The sequence below is a fragment of the Tachyglossus aculeatus genome, chromosome 26 (genome assembly GCF_015852505.1).
Source record: "Tachyglossus aculeatus isolate mTacAcu1 chromosome 26, mTacAcu1.pri, whole genome shotgun sequence".
NCBI lineage: Eukaryota > Metazoa > Chordata > Mammalia > Monotremata > Tachyglossidae > Tachyglossus > Tachyglossus aculeatus.
Genome location: NC_052091.1, coordinates 3,837,660 through 3,857,688, shown reverse-complemented (window position 1 = coordinate 3,857,688; position 20,029 = coordinate 3,837,660). Strand labels below are relative to the sequence as shown.

Sequence of the window (20,029 nt, the reverse complement as noted above, 5' to 3'; positions counted from 1 at the left end):
ACATAGTAAGGTCTTAATAAATGGCATCATCATTATTATTATCACCTTGTAACCTCCCCAGCACTTAGAACGGTGCTTTGCACATAGTAAGTGCTAAATAAATGCCATCATTATTATTATCACCTTGTAACCTCCCCACTGCTTAGAACGGTGCTTTGCACATAGTAAGGTCTTAATAAATGGCATCATCATTATTATTATCACCTTGTAACCTCCTCAGCGCTTAGAACAGTGCTTTGCACATAGTAAGCGCTCAATAAATGCCGTTGGAGTCAGAGGTCATGGGTTCGAATCCCTGCTCCGCCACATGTCTGCTGTGTGATCTTGGGCAAGTCACTTAACTTCTCTGAGCCTCAGTTACCTCATCTGTAAAATGGGGATGAAGACTGTGAGCCCCACGTGGGGCAACCTGATCTCCCTGTATCCTCCCCAGCGCTTAGAACAGTGCTTTGCACATAATAAGCGCTTAACAAATGCCAATTATTATTATTACGATTGAATGAATGAATGAATGACCCCCGCTGGGCTCTCGGGCCGCTCCCGCCTCCCTCAGGCCCGACCGGAAGCGGAAATGGAGGGCGCCGGGCAAGCTGAGGCACAAGGGTCTCAGATGGCGGCGGCCTGCCCTCAGTTAAGATGGCGGCGGGGGCGCGTGTGGAGGGCCCCAAGATGGCGGCGGGTTGCCCTCAGTTAAGATGGCCGGGGGGGCACGTGCGGCGTTAAGATGGCGGCGGTCTGCCCTGAGTTAAGATGGCGCCGGGGCGGGGCCCAATGGCGGCCTGAGGGAGACAGTGTGTTAGGCCAGTCATACTGCCTTAATGGCGGCTGTGCTGGCTTCGTGCGGGCTTAGAGCGGCTCTGAGGCGCCGTGAGTACCGCCATTGGCCAGGGACCCCCTCCCCACACCAAACTTGACCCCTTGGGGGTCACGACCCCTGCACTGTACTGGGCGTCAAGGCCGCCAGAGCCCTGGGGGTCTCCCCTCATCCCAGAGAATCGTGTGAGGCGGGTGTGTGGGTGTGTGGGGGGAGAAATATCTTAGTCCAGTGCTCTGCACACAGTAAGCGCTCAATAAATACTATTGATTGATTGATTGATTGATCTCCGGCTGACGGGGTTGGAGCAACGTGGCCTAATGGATAATAATAATAATAATGGCATTTGTTAGGCCTCTCCCCCTCGTCCCCCTCTCCATCCCCCCCCCCCATCTTACCTCAATCAATCGTATTTATTGAGCGCTTACTGGGTGCAGAGCACTGGACTAAGCGCTTGGGAAGTCCAAGTTGGCAACATCTAGAGACGGTCCCTACCCAGCAGTGGGCTCACAGTCTAAAAGGGGGAGACAGAGAACAAAACCAAACGTATTAACAAAATAAAATAAATAGAATAGATATGTGCAAGCAAAATAAATAAATAAATAAATAGAGTAAGAATCAATCAATCAATCGTATTTATTGAGCGCTTACTGGGTGCAGAGCACTGGACTAAGCGCTTGGGAAGTCCAAGTTGGCAACATCTAGAGACGGTCCCTACCCAACAGTGGGCTCACAGTCTAAAAGGGGGAGACAGAACAAAACCAAACGTATTAACAAAATAAAATAAATAGAATAGATATGTGCAAGCAAAATAAATAAATAAATCGAGTAATAATCAATCAATCAATCGTATTTATTGAGCGCTTACTGGGTGCAGAGCACTGGACTAAGCGCTTGGGAAGTCCAAGTTGGCAACATCTAGAGACGGTCCCTACCCAACAGTGGGCTCACAGTCTAGAAGGGGGAGACAGAGAACAAAACCAAACGTATTAACAAAATAAAATAAATAGAATAGATATGTGCAAGCAAAATAAATAAATAAATAGAGTAATAATCAATCAATCATATTTATTGAGCGCTTACTGTGTGCAGAGCACTGGACTAAGCGCTTGGGAAGTCCAAGTTGGCAACATATAGAGACGGTCCCAAACGAACAGCGGGCTCACAGTCTAAAAGGGGGAGACAGAGAACAAAACCAAAACATACTACCATCCCTTTCCCACAGCACCTGTATATATGTTTGTATATATTTATTACACTATTTATTTATTTATTTTACTTGGACATATCTATTCTGTTTATTTTATTTTGTTAGTGTGTTTGGTTTTGTTCTCCGTCTCCCCCTTTTAGACTGTGAGCCCACTGTTGGGTAGGGACTGTCTCTATGTGTTGCCGACTTGGACTTCTCAAGCGCTTAGTCCAGTGCTCTGCACACAGTAAACGCTCAATAAATACAATTGATTTATTTTATTTTGTTAATATGTTTTGTTTTGTTCTCTATCTCCCCCTTCTAGACTGTGAGCCCACTGTTGGGGAGGGACCGTCTCTGTATGCTGCCAACTTGGACTTCCCAAGCGCTTAGTACAGTGCTCTGCACACAGTAAGCGCTCAATAAATATGATTGATTGATTGATTAAGCGCTTACTACGTGCAAAACACTGTTCCAAGCGCTGGGGACTGTGAGCCCCTTCTAGACTGTGAGCCCGCTGTTGGGTAGGGACTGTCTCTGTATGTTGCCAACTTGGACTTCCCAAGCGCTTAGTACAGTGCTCTGCACACAGTAAACGCTTAATAAGTACGATTGATTGATTGATTGGGGAGGATGCAAGGTGATCAGGTTGTCCCACGGGGGGGGCCCCCAGTCTTCATCCCCATTTTACAGGTGAGGGAACTGAGGCCCAGAGAATAATAATAATAATGGCTTTTGTTCAGCGCTTACTATGTGCAAAGCACTGTTCTAAGTGATGGGGAGGCTACTTGGTGGAAAGAGCCCGGGCTTTGGAGTCAGAGGTCAATGGGTTCGAATCCCGGCTCCGCCACATGTCTGCTGGGTGACCTCGGGCAAGTCACTTCACTTCTCTGTGCCTCAGTTCCCTCATCTGGAAAATGGGGATTAAAACTGTGAGCCCCCCCATTGGACAACCTGATCACCTTGCACCTCCCCAGCGCTTAGAACAGTGCTTTGCACATAGTAAGCGCTTAACAAATACCATTATTATTATTATTATTGTCCCACGGGGGGCTCACAGTCTTCATCCTGGGATTTGAACCCATGACCTCTGACTCCAAAGCCCGGGCTCTTTCCACTGAGCCGCGCTGCGATGAGCCCAGTCTCCCTCCCACACATCCCCTGTCCTGGCCGAGTGCCCGGAACCGGCGTCTCTGGTCAAAGGGGAGTGGGGGAAAGGTGGGAGGACCAGCGTTCGTTCATTCAATCGTATTTATTGAGCGCTTACTGTGTGCAGAGCACTGTACTAAGCGCAGGGCTCGAGGCCTTGGCCACTACAGCCAGGAGAAGAGGGGGAGGACGGAGCGGGAAAGGAGCCACTGCCCATCACTGGCCCCTGACCCGCGGCCCCCCGTTACTCCCTCAAGATGCTCGTGATGCCAACCGTCCCCAAGCCCAGGAGCCCCGGGGCCCCATCATGCAGGGATCGTCACCGTTTCCCCCCGTGGCCTCGGGAGCGATCCGGGATCCAACCGGGAAGTGGCGTGGCTCAGTGGAAAGAGCCCGGGCTTTGGAGTCGGAGGTCGTGGGTTCAAATCCCGGCTCCGCCACCTGTCAGCTGGGTGACTTTGGGCAAGTCACTCAACTTCTCTGGGCCTCAGTTCCCTCATCTGTCAAATGGGGATGAAGACTGTGAGCCCCCTGTGGGACAATCTGATCACCTTGTAACCTCCCCAGCGCTTAGAACAGTGCTTGGCACATAGTAAGCGCTTAGTAAATGCCATTATTATTATCCAAGGCACCGGGATCCATTGGCGAGTCCGGCTCCCAGGAGGACAGTCCTTCTAGACTGTGAGCCCACTGTTGGGCAGGGACCGTCTCTGTATGTTCCCAACTTGTACTTCCCAAGCGCTTAGTACAGTGCTCTGCACACAGTAAGCTCTCAATAAATACGATTGAATGAATGAATGAATGAATCCAGGGCACCGGGATCCATTGGCGAGTCCGGCTCCCAGGAGGACAGTCCTTCTAGACTGTGAGCCCACTGTTGGGTAGGGACCGTCTCTGTATGTTCCCAACTTGTACTTCCCAAGCGCTTAGTACAGTGCTCTGCACACAGTAAGCTCTCAATAAATACGATTGAATGAATGAATGAATGAATCCAGGGCACCGGGATCCATTGGCGAGTCCGGCTCCCAGGAGGATAGTCCTTCTTGACTGGGAGCCCACGGTTGGGTAGGGACCGTCTCTGTATGTTCCCAACTTGTACTTCCCAAGCGCTTAGTACAGTGCTCTGCACACAGTAAGCGCTCAATAAATACGATTGAATGAACGAGTGAATGAGGACAGGGGTTTGGCCCCTCTTGGGCTCAGGGCACCCTCTCCCCCGACTCCCCGTTCCATTAAAAAAAAAAATGGTATTAAATGCTTACTATGTGTCTTCCATTTTAAAAAAATGGTATTTGTTAAATGCTTACTATGTGTCAAGCACTGTTCTAAGCACAGGCGTAGGTACAAGGTAATCAGATTGGACACAGCCCCTGTCCCCCATGGGGCTCCCACTCTTAATCCCCGTTTTACGGATGAGGGAACTGAGGCACAGAGAAGTGAAGAGAAGGCTCCGTTTATTTTATTTTGTTAGTATGTTTGGTTTTGTTCTCTGTCTCCCCCTTTTAGACTGTGAGCCCACTGTTGGGTAGGGACTGTCTCTATATGTTGCCAACTTGGACTTCCCAAGCGCTTAGTACAGTGCTCTGCACACAGTAAGCGCTCAATAAATACGATTGATGGTGATGATGATGATTTGCCCAAGGTCACCCAGCAGACAAGGGGCAGCATGGCTCAGTGGAAAGAGCCCGGGCTTGGGAGTCGGAGGTCGTGGATTCTAATCCCGGCCCCGCCACTTGTCAGCTGGGTGACTTCGGGCAAGTCACTTCACTTCTCTGGGCCTCAGTTACCTCATCTGGAAAATGGGGATGGATTGTGAGCCCCCTGTGGGACAACCTGATCACCTTGTATCCCGCCTCAGTTCCCTCATCTGGAAAATGGGGATTAAGATTGTGAGCCCCCCGTGGGACAACCTGATCACCTTGTAACCTCCCCAGCGCTTAGAACAGTGCTTTGCACGTAGTAAGCGCTTAATAAATGCCATTATTATTATCCCCCGTTTACAGATGAGGGAACTGAGGCCCGGAGAAGTGACTCGCCCGAAGTCACCCAGCTGACAAGTGGCGGAGCCGGGATTTGAACCCACGACCTCCGACTCCAAAGCCCGAGCTCTTTCCACTAAGCCACGCTGCTTCTCTAGGCCATCATCATCATCAATCGTATTTATTGAGCGCTTACTGTGTGCAGAGCACTGTACTAAGCGCTTGGGAAGTACAAGTTGGTAACATATAGAGACAGTCCCTACCCAGCAGTGGGCTCACAATCTAAAAGGGGGATATAATAATGGCATTTATTAAGCGCTTCCTATGTGCCAAGCACTGTTCTAAGCGCTGGGGAGGTTACAAGGTGATCAGGTTGTCCCACTGGGGGCTCACAGTCTTAATTCCCATTTTACAGATGTGGGAACGGAGGCCCAGAGAAGTGAAGTGACTTGTCCAAAGTCACACAGCTGACATGTGTCGGAGCCGGGATTTGAACCCATGACCTCCGACTCCAAAGCCCGGGCTCTTTCCACTGAGCCACGCTGCTTCTCTAGGCCATGCTGTTTCTCAGTTTCCCAAGGTCTCCCAGGGCGCCGAGCGCGAGGGGCCGGGGGAGGGAGAGGGAGAACAAGCCGGTCAAGGTCAATCAGTCGTATTTATTGAGCGCTTACTGTGTGCAGAGCACTGTACTAAGCGCTTGGGAAGTCCAAATTGGCAACATATAGAGACGGTCCCTACCCAACAGCGGGCTCACAGTCTAGAGTCCTGCACTTAATAGACTGAGACTGTGACCGTCTGAGACTGCACACAGTAAGCGCACAATAAATACGATGGATTGATTGATTAGAAGGTCGGCGTCGGGCTGAGTCATTCATTCATTCATTCAGTCGTATTTATTGAGCGCTTACTGTGTGCAGAGCACTGGACTAAGCGCTTGGGAAGTCCAAGTTGGCATCATATAGAGACGGTCCCTACCCAACAGCGGGCTCACAGTCTATGTGCTCTGCACATAGTAAGCGCTCAATAAATACGATTGATTGATTGATTGATAGAAGGGGGAGGCGGACAACAAAACCAAACATATTAACAAAATAGAATAAATATGTACAAATAAAGAGTCCCCGTCGTTGGCCGTCTTCAGATCTGACTGGCGGCGTCCGGCCCCGGATCGTCCTCCGCCCTCTGTCCTCGGCCCGGGCCGAGGCCGGACCCCGGGCCATGGACCACGGCTACGAGTCCCTGAAGGTGACCCCCGTCGGGGGACACGTCCTCCACGTCGAGCTGAACCGGCCGGACAAGAGGAACGCCATGAACAAAGCCTTCTGGAGGTCGGCCCCAGCCCTAGCGGAGGCCGTCCATCCTCCAACGCCCCCGTCCTTGTCCTTCTAATAATAATAATAGTAATGATGGAATGTATTAAAGCGCTTACCATGTGCAAAGCACTGCTCTAAGCGCTGGGGAGGTTACAAGGTGATCAGGTTGTCCCACGGCGGGGGCTCACAGTCTTCATCCTCATTTTACAGAGGAGGGAACTGAGGCCCAGTGAAGTGACTTAATAATAATGGCATTTATTAAGCGCTTACTATGTGCCAAGCACCGTTCTAAGCGCTGGGGAGGTTACAAGGTGATCAGGTTGTCCCACGGGCTGCTCACAGCCTTCACCCTCATTTTACAGATAAGGGAACTGAGACCCAGTGAAGTGACTTAATAATAATGGCATTTATTAAGCGCTTACTATGTGCCAAGCACCGTTCTAAGCGCTGGGGAGGTTACAAGGTGATCAGGTTGTCCCACGGGGGGCTCACAGTCTTCATCCTCATTTTACAGAGGAGGGAACTGAGGCCCAGAGAAGTGAAGTGACTTAATAATGATGGCATTTATTAAGCGCTTACTATGTACCAAGCACTGTTCTAAGCGCTGGGGAGGTTACAAGGTGATAAGGTGGTCCCACGTGGGGCTCACAGTCTTCATTCTCGTTTTGCAGATGAGGGAGCTGAGGCCCAGAGAAGTGACGTGACTTAATAATAATGGCATTTGCTAAGCGCTTACTATGTGCAGAGCACTGTTCTAAGCACAGGGGGAGATTCAAGGTGATCAGGTTGGCCCACGGTGGGCTCACAGTCTTCATCCTCACTTTACAGATGAGGGAACGGAAGCCCAGAGAAGTGAAGTGACTTAATAATAATAATAATAATAATAATAATGATGGCATTTATTCATTCATTCATTCATTCATTGTCATATTTATTGAGCACTTACTGTGTGCAGAGCACTGTACTAAGCGCTTGGGAAGTCCAAGTTGGAAACATATAGAGATGGTCCCTACCCAACAGTGGACTCACAGTCTAGAAGGGGAAGACAGAGAACAAAACAAAACATCTTAACAAAATAAAATAAATAGAATCAATATGTACAAATAAAATAAATAGAGTAATAAATGCATACAAACATATATGCAGGTGCTGTGGAGGCCGCCATCCTCCAACGCCCCGTCCTTGTCCTTCTAATAATAATGATGGCGTTTATTAAGTGCTTCCTATGTGCCAAGCACTGTTCTAAGCGCTGGGGAGGTTACAATGTGATCAGGTTGTCCCATGGGGGGCTCACAGTCTTCATCCCCATTTTACAGATGAGGGAACTGAGACACAGAGAAGTGAAGTGACAATAATGATAATAATAATGGCATTTATTAAGTGCTTACTATGCAAAGCACTGTTCTAAGCGCTGGGGGAGATACAAGGTGATCAGCTTGTCCCATGGGGGGCTCACAATCTTCATCCTCATTTTACAGATGAGGGAACTGAGGCCCAGAGAAGTGAAGTGACTTAATAATAATAATGATGGCATTTATTAAGCGCTTACTATGTGCAAAGCACTGTTCTAAGAACTGGGGAGGTTACAAGGTGGTCAGGTTGTCCTACGGGGGGCTCATAGTCTTCATCCTCATTTTACAGATGAGGGAACTGAGGCACAGAGAAGTGAAGTGACTTAATAATAATAATGATGGCATTTATTAAGCACTTACTATGTGCAAAGCACTCTTCTAAGCGCTGGGGGAGATACCAGGTGATCAGGTTGTCCCACGGGGGGCTCACAGTCTTCATCCTCATTTTACAGATGAGGGAACTGAGGCCCAGAGAAGTGAAGTGACAATAATAATGGCATTTATTAAGTGCTTACTATGTGCCAAGCACTGTTCTAAGTGCTGGGGAAGTTACAAGGTGATCAGGTTGTCCCATGGCGGGGCTCACAGTCTTCATCCCCATTTTACTACTCTATTTATTTATTTAATTTGTACATTCTTATTCTATTTGTTTTATTTTGTCAATATATTTTGTCTTGTTGTCTGTCTCCCCCTTCTAGACCGTGAGCCCGCTGTTGGGTAGGGACCGTCTCTTGATGTTGCCAACTTGGACTTTCCAAGTGCTTAGTTGATTCATTCATTCATTCAGTCACATTTATTGAGCGCTTACTGTGTGCAGAGCACTGGACTAAGCGCTTGGGAAGTCCAAGTTGGCAACACATAGAGAGACGGTCCCTACCCAACAGCGGGCTCACAGTTTAGTTACAGAGAAGCAGCGTGGCTCAATGGAAAGAGCCCGGGCTTTGGAGTCAGAGGTCACAGGTTCAAATCCCGGCTCCGCCAATTATCAGCTGGGTGACTTTGGGCAAGTCACTTGGCTTCTCTGGGCCTCAGTTACCTCATCTGTAAAATTATTCATTCATTCAATCATATTTATTGAGCGCCTGCTGCGTGCAGAGCACTGTACTAAGCGCTTGGGAAGTACAAGTTGGCAACATAGAGAGACGATCCCTACCCAACAGTGGGCTCACAGTCTAGAAGTCACAGTCTCGAAGAACCCATGGGGTTTGCAGTCTTAACCCACGTTTTCCAGGCGAGGGAACTGAGGCCCAGAGAAGTGAAGTGACTTGTCCAAGGTCACATGGCAGACTGGTGGCGGAGTCGGGATTCGGAGGGACGCAGGTTCCCAGACTGAGCCCCCTCCTCTCCCTCCCCATCCCCCCAGCCTTACCTCCTTCCCCTCCCCACAGCACCTATATATATGTATATATGTTGGTACGGATTTATTACTCTATTTTATTGGTACAAGTTTATTCTATTTATTTTATTTTGTTACTATGTTTTGTTTTGTCGTCCGTCTCCCCCTTCTAGACTGTGAGCCCCGCTGTTGGGTAGGGACCGTCTCTCGATGTTGCCAACTTTTCCTTCCCAGGCGCTTAGTCCAGTGCTCTGCACACAGTAAGCGCTCAGTAAATACGATTGAAGGAATGAATGAATAACTCCCAGGGCGGGGCTGTATCCGCTAGGCTGGGACGCTTCGCAGAAGCATTAATCAATGCCGTCGTTATTATTAAGTAGGGAGGTAGGGGCTGCTGTGTGACTTCTCTGGGCCTCAGTTTCCTCATCTGCAAAATGGGGATGAAATGCTTGCTCTCCCTTTCGCTCAGATTGTGAACCCCACGCAGGCCAGGGGCAGTGTAAACTATCTGAGCACTAGACACCTAGCAGGTACTTAATACCTCTCATTATTCATCATCATCATCATCATCATCATCATCAATCGTATTTATTGAGTGCTTACTGTGTGCAGAGCACTGTACTAAGCGCTTGGGAAGTACAAATTGGCAACATATAGAGACAGTCCCTACCCAACAGTGGGCTCACAGTCTAAAAGGGGGAGACAGAGAACAAAACCAAACCTACTAACAAAATAAAATAAATAGAATAGATATGTACAAATAAAATAAATAAATAAGTAGAGTAATAAATATGTACAAACATATATACATAGATACAGGTGCTGTGGGGAAGGGAAGGAGGTAAGATGGGGGGGATGGAGAGGGGGACGAGGGGGAGAGGAAGGAAGGGGCTCAGTCTGGGAAGGCCTCCTGGAGGAGGTGAGCTCTCAGCAGGGCCTTGAAGGGAATTATTATTATTATTATTATCAGTATTAATGATGACGGCATTTGCTAAGCGCTTAGAACCCAGTCCCTGCCTACAAGAGGCTTACAGATGAGCGGCTTCAAGGCGTCGGGAAAAGGAACAGAGGCGGGAAAGGAGGGTGGAGGAATGTAGCCCCCCCCCCCAAACCGGCCCTTCCCTCGCTTAGTACAGTGCCCTGCACATGATGAGCGCTCAGTACAGTTAAATAAATGAATCCCCTCCCACAGGGAGATGGTGGAGTGCTTTAACAAGATCTCCCGGGACTCCGAGTGCCGGGCGGTAGTGGTGTCCGGAGCAGGCAAAATGTTCACTTCAGGTAAGGGGGGGACTCGGGGATTGGGGATCCCGTTCCCTTTTCCCTCCCCTGCGAGGATTTAGAGGGACTCCCCGGGAAGGGTGCACTGGCAGGGAGTCCACTCTCCCTCCCTGGCACTGAGGGTGCCGCTTTGTGGGGGACTGCAGCAGCAGGAGGGAGGGAGGGTAGACTTGGGGGGGAAGACTTCCTGCTGGGCCGGAGTTTTAGGGTGGGAGACAGGAGGGAGTATTCTTTCTCCCCGGGGAGGGGGCTCAACACGCACAACACACGCTCAGGCAGTCAGGCGTATTTATTGAGCGCTTCCTGCGTGCAGAGCACTGTACTAAGCGCTTGGAAGAGTACAATATTCTGTTAATATGTTTTGTTTTGTTGTGTGTCTCCCCCCTTCTAGACTGTGAGCCCGCTGTTGGGTAGGGACCGTCTCTGGATGTTGCCAACTTGGACTTCCCAAGCGCTTAGTGCAGTGCCCTGCACACAGTAAGCGCTCAATAAATACGATTGATTGAATGAATGAATGCAATAGAACAGTAAACAGGCACACTCCCTGCCCACAATGAGTTGACCATCTAGAGGGGGAGACCCACGTTAATATAAAATAAATGGCAGATAGGGACAGAAGTGCCGTGGGGCTGGCTCCCCTTCCCCTTCCCCATTGCAGGGATTGACCTGACGGACATGGCCGGAGAATTTCTGCAGCAACAGCAGGATGACACGGCCCGAGTCAGCTGGACCCTGAGGGATGCCATCACCCGCTACCAGGAGACCTTCACTGTGCTGGAAAAGGCAAGTGTGTAGAGCTCGGAGGGCTCGCTCGCACTGGCCCCGTACCCCCAGGGACCTCCAGGTGCGGCCCCCCGAGCTCCCGCCGGGCAGGGCCCCCGAGTTCCCACTGGGAACGGCCCCTGAGCTTCCTCCGGGCACGGCCCCGATCTCCTGCAAGGCACACCCCCCTGAACTTCTGCCGGGCACAGCCACCAAGCTCCCGCCGAGCACAACCCCTGAGCTCCCATTGGGCACAACCCCTGAGCTCCCGCTGGGCACAGCCCCTGAGCTCCCACTGGGCATAACCCCTGAACTTCTGCCGGGCACAGCCCCTGAGCTCCCACTGGGCACAGCCCCTGAGCTCCCACTGGGCACAGCCCCTGAGCTCCCACTGGGCATGGCCTCTGAATTCCCACCGGGCACAACCCCTGAATTCCCGCTGGGCACGGCCCTTGAGCTCCCACTGGGCATAGCCCCTGAGCTTCCACCGGGCATGGCCCCTGAGCTTCCACCGGGCACGGCCCCTGAGCTCCCGCCGGGCACGGCCCCTGAGCTCCCGCCGGGCACGGCCCCTGAGCTCCCGCCAGGCATGGCCCTTGAGCTCCCACTGGGCACAGCCCCTGAGCTTCCGCCGGGCACGGCCCCTGAGCTTCCACTGGGCATTGCCCCTGATCTCCTGCAAGGCACACCCCCCTGAACTTCTGCCGGGCACAGCCACCAAGCTCCCACCGGGCACAACCCCTGAGCTCCCACTGGGCACAACCCCTGAGCTCCCACTGGGCACAACCCCTGAGCTCCTGCTGGGCATGGCCCCTGCACTCCCACTGGGCACAGCCCCTGAGCTTCTGCCGGCACAGCCCCTGAGCTTCTGCTGGACACGGCCCCTGAGCTCCCACTGGGCACAGCCCCTGAGCTTCTGCCGGGCACGGCCCCTGAGCTCCCACTGGACACAGCCCCCACCGGGCATAACCCCTGAGCTTCCTCTGGGCATGGCCCCTGAGCTCCCACTGGACACAGCCCCTGAGCTCCCACGGGGCTCAACCCCTGAGCTCCTGCTGGGCATGACTCCTGCCCTCCCACTGGGCATGGCTCCTGAACTTCTACAGGGAAGGCCCCTGAGCTCCCACTTGGCACAACCCCTGAGCTCCCACTGGGCATGGCCCCTGAGCTCCCGCTGGGCACAGCCCCTGAGCTTCTTCCAGACACAGCCCCTGAGCTCCCACTGGGCACAGTCCCTGAGCTCCCACTGGGCACGGCCCCTGAGCTTCCACCGGGCACGGCCCCTGAGCTTCCACTGGGCATTACCCGGAGAAGCAGCGTGGCTCAGTAGAAAGAACCCGGGCTTTGGAGTCCGAGGTCATGGGTTCGAATCCCAGCTCCACCGCGTCGGCTGTGTGACCTTGGGCAAGTCACTTAACTTCTCTGTGCCTCAGTTCCCTCATCTGTAAAATGGGGATGATGACTGTGAGCCCCACGCGGGACCACCTGATCACCTTGTATCCCCCCCAGCGCTTAGAACAGTGCTTTGCACATAGTAAGCGCTTAACCAATGCCATCATTATGCCCAAGGTCATATAGCAGACAAGTGAAGAAGCAGCGGGGCTCAGTGGAAAGAGTCCAGGCTTTGGAGTCAGATGTCATGGGTTCAAATCCCGGCTCCGCCACTTGTCAGCTGTGTGACTTTGGGCATGTCACTTAACTTCTCCGAGCCTCAGTTCCCTCATCTGTAAAATGGGGATGAAGACTGTGAGCCCCACGTGGGACAACCTGATCACCTTGTATCCTCCCCAGCGCTTAGAACAGCGCTTTGCACATAGTAAGCGCTTAATAAATGCCATCATTATTATCATTATTATTATTATTGCCCCTGATCTCCTGCAAGGCACACCCCCCTGAGCCTCTGCTGGGCACAGCCTGGTACCAAGCCCTTACTGGGCACAAGCCCTGAGCTCCTGCCGGGCACAGCCCCTAAGCGCCCGCCGGGCACGGCCCCTGGACCCCCGCCCGACTCGTCAACGTGGGAACAACCGGTCCAGTGGATCGATCATATTGACTGAGCAGCAACGTCTCCGTCTACTGTGGGCAGAGCATTCATTCATTCAATCGTATTTATTGAGCGATTACTGTGTGCAGAGCACTGTACTAAGCGCTTGGGAAGTCCAAGTCGGCAACATAGAGAGACGGTCCCTACCCAACAGCGGGCTCACAGTCTAGAAGGGAGAGACGGACAACAAAACATGGAGACCGAGTGCCTGGGCTTGTTCAATCTTGTTAGTAGGCCCCACCCCGACTGCCAGGAGCTGCTGCATTTTTGCTTTTGTTTGTCTTTTTTATGGTATTTGCTAAGCGCTTATTATGTGGCAGGCAGTGTACTAAGCCCCGGGGTAGAGACAAGATCATCAGGTTGGACACAGTCCCCGTCCCACACGGGGCTCACCGTCTTAACCCCCGTTTTACAGATGAAGTGACTGAGGGACAGAGAAGTGAAGTGACTTGCCCAAGGTCACACAGCAGACAAGGGACGGAGCCGGGGTTGGAACCCGGGTCCTTTTCTGACGCCCAGGCCCGGGCTCTAACCACCAGGCCACGCTGCTTCTCTGGCGTTCAGCAAGGCCCGGGGCTCCGAACCTCCTGGGTCCCAGCGTGACTCAGTGGGAAAGAGCCCGGGCTTGGGAGTCAGAGGTCATGGGTTCAAATCCCGGCTCCGCCAATTGTCAGCTGGGTGACTTGGGGCAAGTCACTTCACTTCTCTGTGCCTCAGTTACCTCATCTGTAAAATGGGGATTAAGATTGTGAGCCCCACGTGGGACAACCTGATCACCTTGTATCCCCCCCAGTGCTTAGAAGAGTGTTTTGCACATAGTAAGGGCTTAACAAATACCATTATTGTTATTATTAAGATGACACAGGAAGCCGTGCTGCTTGGCTGTCAACCTTCTTCAGATCCAAGATTGCAAATTCGTTCAATCAATCGTATTTATTGAGCGCTTACTCTGTGCAGAGCACTGGACTAAGCGCTTGGGAAGTCCAAGTTGGCAACATCTAGGGACGGTCCCTACCCAACAGTGGGCTCACAGTCTAGAAGGGGGAGACAGAGAACAAAACAAAACATATTAACAAAATAAAATAAATAGGATATGTACAAGTAAAATAAATAAATAAATAGAGTGATAAATGCGTACAAATATATACATATATACAGGTCACCTTGTAACCTCCCCAGCGCTTAGAACAGTGCTTTGCACATAGCAAGCGCTTAATAAATGCCATTATTATTATTATTATTAAGAATGTGAGCCCCACGTGGGACACGGACTGTGTCCATCCTGACTGGCTTGTATCTACCACAGGGCTTGGCATGTAGTAAGTGCTTAACGAATGCCATAATTATCATAAAAGAGAAAAACCTTCCACCTTCCCGCTGGCCAGCGGAGTCGGGGCAGGCCCCAGCGGGGTCCTTGAGGGCAGGCCCTGCTCATTCCATAGTAAGCGCTTCACAAATGCCATCATCGTTATTATTTTTATTATTCCACCCCCAATTTAGGTCGTTGCCATACAGATTCCCACTTCCACACCCCCAATTCATCCTCTTCCCTTTCAGTGCCCCAAGCCCGTCATTGCTGCCATCCACGGGGGCTGCATCGGAGGAGGTGAGTTAGGGTGCCGCGTAGCCCCCCTACCCCGCTGACCTCCCCTCTCCCGTCCCCGGGTCCCCCCCCCAACCGCCGCTTGGGCAGGGGGCCGCGGTCGTTCGGTCGGTCGCGAGCGCTTACTGTGTGCCGAGCCCTGTGCTGAGTGCTTGGGAAAGTACCACACATCCCCTGCCCGCGACGAGCTTACAGTCTAGACCCATCTGACCCCAGGAGTGGACCTGATCTCGGCCTGTGACATCCGCTACTGCGCGCAGGATGCCTGGTTCCAAGTGAAGGTGCGTGGTACCCCCTCCCTCGGGCACTCGTCCCCTCGGGTCACCGGGTGGACAGATTCAGCCTCTTCTGTCCCCTCCAGGAGGTGGACATCGGGCTGGCGGCCGACGTGGGGACGCTCCAACGCCTTCCCCGCATCATCGGGAGCCAGAGGTGACCGGCCCTGAGCCAGGGTGGGAGGCTAGGGGGGCTGGGGGAGGACAGCCAGGTGGGCAGCAGGAGGGGCACCGCTCCCTTGACCCCCCAACCCTCTCTCTCTCCCCTCCCCACGCAGCCTGGTGAACGAACTGGCCTTCACCGCCCGCAAGATGATGGCCGACGAAGCCCTGAGCTGTGGCCTGGTCAGGTACCGCCCTCCCCTTCCTCCTCCTCCTCTTCCCCAGAGCTCGGCCTGGTTGCCAACCTCGGACCCCGGCGGACCCGGTCGCCCCGTCCCCCAGCCGATCTTCCCTTGGACGGCTCTGCCCTCCTGGGGCGGCCCCCACACCCCTCACCCGTCCCCTGCCCTTCTCCCCGCCCCTCAGCCGCGTCTTCCAGACCAAGGAGACGCTGATGTCCGGGGCCTTGGCCCTGGCAGCCGAGATCGCCTGCAAGAGCCCGCTGGCCGTGCAGGGAACCAAGATCAACCTGGTATATTCCCGGGACCACTCGGTGGCTGAGGGGCTCAATTTCATGGTGAGCAGCGGGCCCCGGCGGGTCGGGCAGGGGGCTTCGTCTGTGTCCTTTCCTCTCCCCCTCGTCCCCCTCTCCATCCCCCCGTCTTACCTCCTTCCCTTCCCCACAGCACCTGTATATATGGATATATGGTTGTACGTGTTTATTACTCTATCTATTTATTTATTTATTTATTTTACTTGTGCATTTCTATCCTACTTATTTTATTTTGTTGGTATGTTTGGTTCTGTTCTCTGTCTCCCCCTTTTAGACTGTGAGCCCACTGTTGGGTAGGGACTGTCTCTATGTGATGCCAATTTGTACTTCCCAAGCGCTTAGTACAGTGCTCTGCACATAGTAAGCGCTCAATAAATACGATTGATTGATTGATTGATTGATTGTCCGGCCCACCCACCCTCCCCACTAGCCTCCCAGCTCCCTCCTTTCCTGCCCCCGCCCCCAGAAGCACCCCCAGCCCTCCCCATTAGCTCTCTCACCGAGCCCTCTCGCTGGTTCCCCCCGAATCCTGCCGCCTTTAAGGGTCTCGCGGTCTGCCTCGCTGTCCCCCACTCCCCTCCAGCCCTCACTGACCCCATCACGATCCAGTGAGTACCCCTCCCGTCCCTGACTGCTCCCCATTTTCCCCCTCCATCCACTCCCCCCTTGGCCCCAGGCGTCCTGGAACATGAGCATGCTGCAGACCGATGACATCATGAAGTCCGTCCAGGCCCTGATGGAGAAGAAGGAGCTTAAGACCGTCAAGTTTTCCAAACTCTAAAAGACTCTTTGATGCCCTCTCCTCGCCACCCCCCCCTGCCCCAAACCCTAAGTGCCTTGTCTCCAGCCAGGAGACTCCCCCCTTCTCCCGACCCATTCCCCCTCCCTGTCCTGGAGAAGGGCAGGTCAAAGATGACAGTGACCTGGGCTTTCTTTATCCATCTAAAATAAAAGAAACTATAGACAGGATGAATTCTGCGCCCTGGAGCCTTATCCCAGCAGGGAGTGGGCGGGTTAATAATAATAATAATAATGATGGCATGTATTAAGCACTTACTCTGTGCAAAGCACTGTTCTAAGCGCTGGGGAGCTTACAAGGTGATCAGGTTGTCCCATGTGGGGGCTCCTAGTCTTCGGAATGAATAATAATAATTATGATGATGATGATGATGGTATTTGTTAAGCGCTTGCTATGTGCAAAGCACTGTTCTAAGCGCTGGGGAGCTTACAGGGTGATCAGGTTGTCCCACGTGGGGGCTCCTAGTCTTCGGAATGAATAATATTATTATGATGATGATGGTATTTGTTAAGCGCTTACTATGTGCAAAGCACTGTTCTAAGCGCTGGGGAGCTTACAGGGTGATCAGGTTGTCCCACGTGGGGGCTCCTAGTCTTTGGAATGAATAATAATAATTATTATGATGATGATGGTATTTGTTAAGCGCTTACTATGTGCAAAGCACTGTTCTAAGCGCTGGGGAGGTTACAAGGTGATCAAGTTGTCCCACGTTGGGGCTCCTAGTCTTCGGAATGAATAATAATAATTATTATGATGATGGTATTTGTTAAGCGCTTACTATGTGCAAAGCACTGTTCTAAGCGCTGGGGAGCTTACAAGGTGATCAGGTGGTCCCACAGGGGGCTCACAGTCTTCATCCCCATTTTCCAGATGAGGTAACTGAGGCACAGAGAAGTGAAGTGACTTGCCCAAAGTCACCCAGCTGATAAGTGGCAGAGCCGGGATTTGAACCCACAACCTCTGACTCCAAAGCCCGGGCTCTTTCCACTGAGCCACACTGAGATGTGATGTTAGAAGATTTATGACACTAGAGAGAGTGGTGGTGCGTCACAGTCATTCAGTCGTATTCATTGAGCGCTTTCTATGTGCAGAGCACTGTACTAAGCACTTGGGAAGTCCAAGTCGGCAACATACAGAGACGGTCCCTACCCAACAGTGGGCTCACAGTCATATGAAGGAGGAGGCAATTCCAGCGCAGAGGGAAGACATGGGTATGGAGCTCAAGCTGAGAAAGATGAGTCTGAGGCATAATGAGTAGGTTGGCATTATCAATCAATAGTATTTAGTGAGCACTTACTATGTGCAGAGCACTGTACTAAACGCCTGGGAGAGTACAATGCAACAGAATTAGCAGACACGTTCCCTGCCCATAACAAACTTACAGTCTAGAGGGGAAGCCAGACATCAATATAATAATAATAATTGTGTGTTACGCTCTTACTATGTTCCAGGCACTGTACTAAGCGCTGGGTTAGGTACAAGATAATCAGGTTGGACACAGTCCCTGTTCATTCATTCATTCAGTAGTATTTATTGAGCGCTTACTGTGTGCAGAGCACTGTACTAAGCGCTCGGGAAGTCCAAGTTGGCACCATATAGAGACGGTCCCTACCCAACAGCGGGCTCACAGTCTAGAGATGAGATAACCGGGGCCCAGAGAAGTGAAGTGACTTGCCCAGGGTGACACAGCAGACAAATGTAGCTTCTACTTCCCAAGCGCTTAGTCCAGTGCTCTGCACACGGTAAGCGCTCAATAAATATGATCGAATGAAAGAATGAAATGGCGGAGACGGGATTGAGGACTCAGGTCCTTTTTACTCCCAGGCCCGTGCTCTGCTCACTAGACCATGCTGCTTCTGTACTGTGAATAAATAATTTATAATAAATAATTGTAAGATAGGCACGTTAATTGCTGTGGGGTTGGAGGCATCAGAAGAGAACGGTGTAGTAATACAATAGCGAGGGGGACTAATTTTATTAATTTGTTATTGTTATTTTGTTTTTGTTTTGTTATTTTGTTAATGATGCGCATCTAGCTTTACTTCTATTTATTCTGATGACTTGACACCTGTCCACATGTTTTGTTTTGTTGTCCGTCTCCCCCTTCTAGACTGTGAGCCCGTTGTTGGGTAGGGACCGTCTATGTCGCCGAATTGTACTTCCCAAGCGCTTAGTTCAGTGCTCTGCACACAGTAAGCACTCAATAAATACGATTGAATGAATGAATGAACAGTGCTTTGCACATAGTAAGTGCTTAACAAACATCATTATTATTATTGAGTGCTCTGCACACAGTGAGCGCTCAATAAATACAGTTGTTGTCTGTCTCCCCCCTCTAGAATGTGAGCCCGTTGTTGGGTAGGGACCGTCTCTATATGTCACCGAATTGTACTTCCCAAGCGCTTAGTCCAGTGCTCAGCACACAGTAAGCGCTCAATAAATACGATAGAAAGAATATGTAGCCGAATTGTACTTCCCAAGCGCTTAGTCCAGTGCTCTGCACACAGTAAGCGCTCAATAGATACGATTGAATGAATGAATATGTCACCAACCTGTACTTCCCAAGCGCTTAGTCCAGTGCTCTGCACACAGTAAGCGCTCAATAAATACGATAGAAAGAAAGAATATGTAGCCAAATTGTACTTCCCAAGCGCTTAGTCCAGTGCTCTGCACACAGTAGGCGCTCAATAGATACGATTGAATGAATGATTATGTCGCCAACTTGTACTTCCCAAGCGCTCAGTCCAGTGCTCTGCACACAGTAAGCGCTCAATAAATACGATAGAAAGAAAGAATATGTAGCCGAATTGTACTTCCCAAGCGCTTAGTCCAGTGCTGTGCACACAGTAAGAGCTCAATAAATATGATTGAATGAATGAATATGTCGCCAACTTGTACTTCCCAAGCGCTTAGTCCAGTGCTCTGCACACAGTAAGCTCTCAATAAATACGATAGAAAGAACATGTAGCCGAATTGTACTTCCCAAGCGCTTCGTCCAGTGCTGTGCACACAGTAAGCGCTCAATAAAAACGATTGAATGAATGAATATGTCGCCAACTTGTACTTCCCAAGCGCTTAGTCCAGTGCTCTGCACACAGTAAGCGCTCAATAGATATGATTGAATGAATGAATATGTCGCCAACTTGTACTTCCCAAGCGCTTAGTCCAGTGCTCAGCACACAGTAAGCGCTCAATAAATACAATAGAAAGATAGAATATGTAGCCGAATTGTACTTCCCAAGCGCTTAGTCCAGTGCTGTGCACACAGTAAGAGCTCAATAAATATGATTGAATGAATGAATATGTCGCCAACTTGTACTTCCCAAGCGCTTAGTCCAGTGCTCTGCACACAGTAAGCGCTCAATAAATACGATAGAAAGAACATGTAGCCGAATTGTACTTCCCAAGCGCTTCGTCCAGTGCTGTGCACACAGTAAGCGCTCAATAAAAACGATTGAATGAATGAATATGTCGCCAA

General features: G+C 51.2%; 1 protein-coding gene across 1 annotated transcript; it reads left to right on the top strand.

Annotated features, from left to right (window-relative positions):
- Nucleotides 1-778: 778 nt before the first annotated feature.
- Nucleotides 779-16,725, top strand: ECH1 (enoyl-CoA hydratase 1). The gene is made up of 10 exons (XM_038767035.1): nucleotides 779-867; nucleotides 6,273-6,459; nucleotides 10,325-10,413; nucleotides 11,072-11,196; nucleotides 14,777-14,825; nucleotides 15,039-15,103; nucleotides 15,184-15,254; nucleotides 15,376-15,447; nucleotides 15,626-15,776; nucleotides 16,429-16,725. Exons 1-10 carry the CDS (start codon nucleotides 819-821, stop codon nucleotides 16,531-16,533), a joined length of 963 nt encoding a protein of 320 aa, XP_038622963.1. The 5' UTR covers nucleotides 779-818; the 3' UTR covers nucleotides 16,534-16,725.
- Nucleotides 16,726-20,029: the final 3,304 nt, after the last annotated feature.